Source organism: Triticum aestivum, chromosome 4B, assembly GCF_018294505.1.
Source record: "Triticum aestivum cultivar Chinese Spring chromosome 4B, IWGSC CS RefSeq v2.1, whole genome shotgun sequence".
In the NCBI taxonomy this organism is placed as follows: domain Eukaryota; kingdom Viridiplantae; phylum Streptophyta; class Magnoliopsida; order Poales; family Poaceae; genus Triticum; species Triticum aestivum.
The window spans coordinates 153816298-153820798 of NC_057804.1; the positions used below are offsets into that span (position 1 = coordinate 153816298).

At 44.4% G+C, this 4501-nt stretch overlaps 1 protein-coding gene across 1 annotated transcript; it reads right to left on the bottom strand.

Annotated features, from left to right (window-relative positions):
- Positions 1-378: 378 nt before the first annotated feature.
- Positions 379-3499, bottom strand: LOC123091579 (nicotianamine aminotransferase 1). The gene is made up of 8 exons (XM_044513126.1): positions 3197-3499; positions 2819-3108; positions 1865-2213; positions 1457-1669; positions 1312-1371; positions 1079-1234; positions 905-998; positions 379-715 (listed from the first exon to the last, which is right to left on the bottom strand). The coding sequence occupies exons 1-8, from the start codon at positions 3212-3214 to the stop codon at positions 576-578; spliced, it is 1320 nt and encodes a 439-aa protein (XP_044369061.1). The 5' UTR covers positions 3215-3499; the 3' UTR covers positions 379-575.
- Positions 3500-4501: the final 1002 nt, after the last annotated feature.

Consider the following 4501-nt stretch of genomic DNA (forward strand, 5'->3'; position numbering starts at 1 on the left):
GAATTGAGCTGGTCTTTGTTCAATGTCTGCATTTTATGGCATGTTACAATTAATAACTGACAATATATCTTTGCAGTTCTCAGTGATCTGATAGGATAATGAGAACCTGTCCTGTACATACCTTACATGCCTGTTGGATCGGCTCTATAAATAAATCTGAATGTGTCATGTTAAACAGATGAAGAGAGAACACTTATGACATAATAAATTCATTTTGTTAGATACTATGCAATAGATTTTATCACCGCTTAGGAAACAAAGGATTTGAATTATGCACTTCTTACAATGGTTGTAGCTCGATTGGAAATAAAGTAGATCTTGTGGCTCACTTGTTATTTGCAACCAATAGATGGTAATTGTATTGCTGCTATGCAGTACTAAGGAATGCTTATTATTGAGATAACCTTTATGCTGTAAATTTGTTGCAGACTTTTATTCTGCTACACACTATCTGGTAACTGTTCCTCAGATTCTATATACAAATTTCAGCTGTATGACATAAAATATGCATCTGAGAACTGAAATCAGAAGCCATATAAATGTTACTGAGCTAACAAAAACCCTACATGGTGGTTTCAGAAGTTTTTTTTCAATAGTTTTGCTTGACCTGCCCTTCTCTGGCAGAATGACTCAATCCTATCGCAGGCTTCCAGTATTAGATGAACAGGTGCCCCAAAGAATATCCTAACCCAGTTCTTGAACCCAAGGACAGAACCTGGAAATCAGAAAGGACAGAAATTGAAATTATAAATCTATAGAACAAGACTAGTACTTAAGAACGCAGAAGCCACTACAAGATCAACCATTTTTGGAACTTCCAGTATTGCTTACCACATCCTAGCAGTTCAGAAAGGTTATAAGGTCATACTAGTAAGAGAAAGACGGAGATTTTGGTGTATTATACCAGGTAAAATAAGAACTGATTCTTCTTTGATCAATTCGCGAGCAAAGTCCATGTCATCTGCAATGCCGAACAGAAGTGAAGTGTTGATTTCAACCTGCATAATTTTTTGATCATCAATTCAAAGATAGGATAATTAATCATTATATACAAAGACAAGTGCAACTTTGAACCAACCATCATGAACATTGAACCGTGAGGCTTTGAGTAGCATTGAAGAGCTTCAATTTGGTTCACTCTTCCGTAGAGAGCATCAGCAGCAGACTCTAGCAAGTTCACAACATTCTGATGGAACTCGTCATGTTCATCCAAAAGAATCTTGGGAACTGCTGCCTGTGTCAAAAGATCTAAATGAATTAATGCAAATTCGTTTGTGTAGGCTAAACATTGTTTCGTAATAGGATCCTGACCTGAATGATCGAGGCTGGTCCTGAAGTCACGTTCAGTAGCATCTCAGTTGCAGTTCTGACCTTTAAAAGAACAAAATTATGGATCTGCGTACATGAATGCATATAGCCAGCAATGGAGAAACATGAGAAGAATCTAGTGTCTTACATGCTTGATTGTACCATTAGGATCACAGAATGCCAACCAACCGAGACGCCATCCTGGTAGCATGAATCTCTTTGAGATGGCTCCAATAGTGATAACTGGTGCGATGTGTGCATATGAGGCCATGGGCACAAACTTGCTGGCACCAAAGACCATATGTGCATATACCTCATCCGCTATTACTGGAATACCCAACTCTTTTGCAGTTTCAGCAATCTATAGATCAAGGGATGGTCAGTGCTATGCCAGTAAATCATGCATGTTCAGAGTACATGAAGGTACATTTGTTCATAATATTCAGTGTTTGTAGGAGCCTGATTCTTTAGAGGTTTTTGTTAATGAAAATCATTGTGACTTCAGTTTTCAGGACGCAGCAAGCTGTGCTCGTGAACTCTGCCGTCCGATGGTCACCTGGAGAAGATGCTGCGTAGAGTAGACCACGCCACAAGGATTGTTTGGATTGATGACAACTATGGCTGCTGTGGCGCCATCAGCCATGGCACGTACTCCTGCAAGGTCGGCCTCCCAGCCTTGCCGGGGCAGGAGGTCGTAGAACCGAGGCTCGGCACCGACAAGCTCGCAGGCTACCTCATAGGGGGCAAAGCCCGGTCGAGGCAGCAGGATGTTAGCCCCTGGAGCCCCACCGAGCACCGTGGTGATGGCAGTGATCGCGCCTGTACCTCCGACCGTCATGAACACATCAGACTCCCGGACTCGGTGGTGTGTGCCGGCAGACAGAGACAGGTGGTCGGCGACCGCGCTGTTACAAAGAATGTCCCTTGCGTCAGTGAAAGAATTACCAGGGATGTCATCAAGCTTGGTAAAATCTTGTCAAGAGAAATATGAAGTAAACATCGTTTTCATCATCTTTAGAATGCAAACTCTCGGGGGCGTCTCGGTTTACAGGATTTCTGTCAAAGTTTTGTTGTATTGGGAAAAATGTAAAGCTGAAAGAGATTGGTCAGTGAAGGTGCACCAGTGACATGAACGGCTTGGAATGGTTAGCTTTGTTGGGCATGTGGTCTGCATATCCTGTTTGTACAGCTATCAAGGGTGCAGTGTAGTACTCGTACAACTGAGTTGGAAGTTAGAACTTTCTGACAGATATTGATAGTCCAGGTGGCGAGGAGCCAAGCAGGTCGTACCACATATCGTAACGTCTTTGTTATGGGCAAACGCCATGTGAATGTGGAGGTGTTGCAAAATGGAAGAAAAACAAGATGATGTGAGAGTTCTACTAGTATTTCGATGCAACCAACGAAACCTCTACTAAAAAGTTTTGGAATTAAATGTTGCTTAACTAGAATAATTTGATTGGCTAGTCAAGTGGAAGAAACATCCTATCACTAGACGAACGGGACTGACCGGCGTGCGGCGGGGAAGCCGTAGGAGGGCGCGTAGCAGTCCAAGTCCCCGGACCTGGCGGCGCAGGCGACGGCGTCGGCGGCGAATTCCCCGCCCCGGCGGAAGCAGGCGTGCGCGGAGGCGTCGCCAACGCCGAGGGAGACGAGGCCCTTGTCCTTGCCGGCGGCCGCGAGCAGCTCGCCGACGACTCCCCTGATGGACGCCTTCCCCTCCGACGACAGCGCCGGGTGGCACCTCACCGCCGCCTTGCACGCGCACGCGCAGCCTCCAAGTCGCTCATGCGCCGCAATCTGAAGAACCAAGAAACAGGAAATGAGGCATGCACATTAATAACTGAGGTTCGCATTTCACAGCGGGGGTTGGTGAGGGAGGTGGTACCTGGGCAGTCGGCGCCATGAGAGCAGACTCTGCACACAACACACAGAGAGAGAGAGAGAGAGAGAGGAAACGAATGGAAGAGAACAAGAGATGAGATCTAGGCGTACGTGAGGGTTGTGTCGTCGCTAGTCACGAGGCGTACGGGGCGTATTTGTAGCGCTTCCGTGGCTCACGGATGCACAAGTGATGGTCAGAACCAGCAAGCGTTTCGGAGTTTGTTGGCTAGCTCCTTCCGCACCGGGCTTTCACTGCAGCCAGGACTCTGTTGGAGAGAGACGCGGACGCACGCCGTGGAAGCAAGAGAGAGGGAGAGATTTACAAGTAGAGGCATGTATGGATGCAAAAGCCAAGAGCAATACGTGTGTCGTGTCACAAGATAGAGCTCACACCGCAGGATATCACCTCCACCTACGTATACACGGTTTGATTGATTGATCGATTGATCCACTTCTCAAGCAACCCATGTTTTTCACTAGTCTGCTTCTTGATGAATACTTCCTCCGTTTCATAATATAAAATATAAAATGTTATTGCTCCCTCCAGTTCTTTTTAGTCTGTACTAGCACAAGGGCCCGTACGTTGCAACGGGGCATACAAATTTTAGTGGTTTTCTAGTGGTTGAAATTTTGTAAAAGCATAGAAGACCATGCGTTACAGTGGATACAAAATAAATAAGCATGTACTTAGAAACCCAAAAATATTTTACCAATCGAACAACTTCTATTATTTGGTGGTTCAAATTGAATGGTGTCAAAGATACACATCAACATTGTCAACTAATAGAATTTGCAAATAATGCCAGCTCAGTAGTCATGTGACATGTTCCCAACTGCAACAGAGAAGATTCTATTTTTGCTTTCCATGTAGCTTCAAAATAATGTATTGCCTGTCATAGATATTTACTCGTTCTCACTGCCATTCTACTGGCAATTCCACAAGGCAAATCTGTGCCTTCTTCTTTCATAGCAGTGAACGCTGAACCTGGACCATCAAAGAGAAGATAATTTCTCATCAAATTGCCCAGCACTGTAATGAGAAGAGAAGCATCCATAAAGTAATAAACAAACTGAATCTGAATGTACCTAATCAAATGAAGGTGGCGACCTAGCATAGATGTTTCACAACCGCAAGGCTCGAAGAATCACAGAAGTCAGAAGCCTGCTATGTATAATATGTAGGCATGTCTTCTTACTTCATGAGTCTCTTATCTACTTTCCAGTAGGCAAAGTTTTGTAAGCAGACTTATCTTACTTGACAATCCTTGCTTCTTTCCAGATTTCTTGAGAAAAGTGACACCAGTGGTAA

What these genes read in the sequence shown, in the direction of transcription:
- LOC123091579 (XM_044513126.1), bottom strand. An exon ending in GGCTTCCCCGCCGCACGCCG is followed by an intron (nt 2,214 to 2,818) that starts GTCAGTCCCGTT and finishes TCTTTGTAACAG; the next exon opens with CGCGGTCGCCGACCACCTGT. An exon ending in CTAATGGTACAATCAAGCAT is followed by an intron (nt 1,372 to 1,456) that starts GTAAGACACTAG and finishes GTTCTTTTAAAG; the next exon opens with GTCAGAACTGCAACTGAGAT.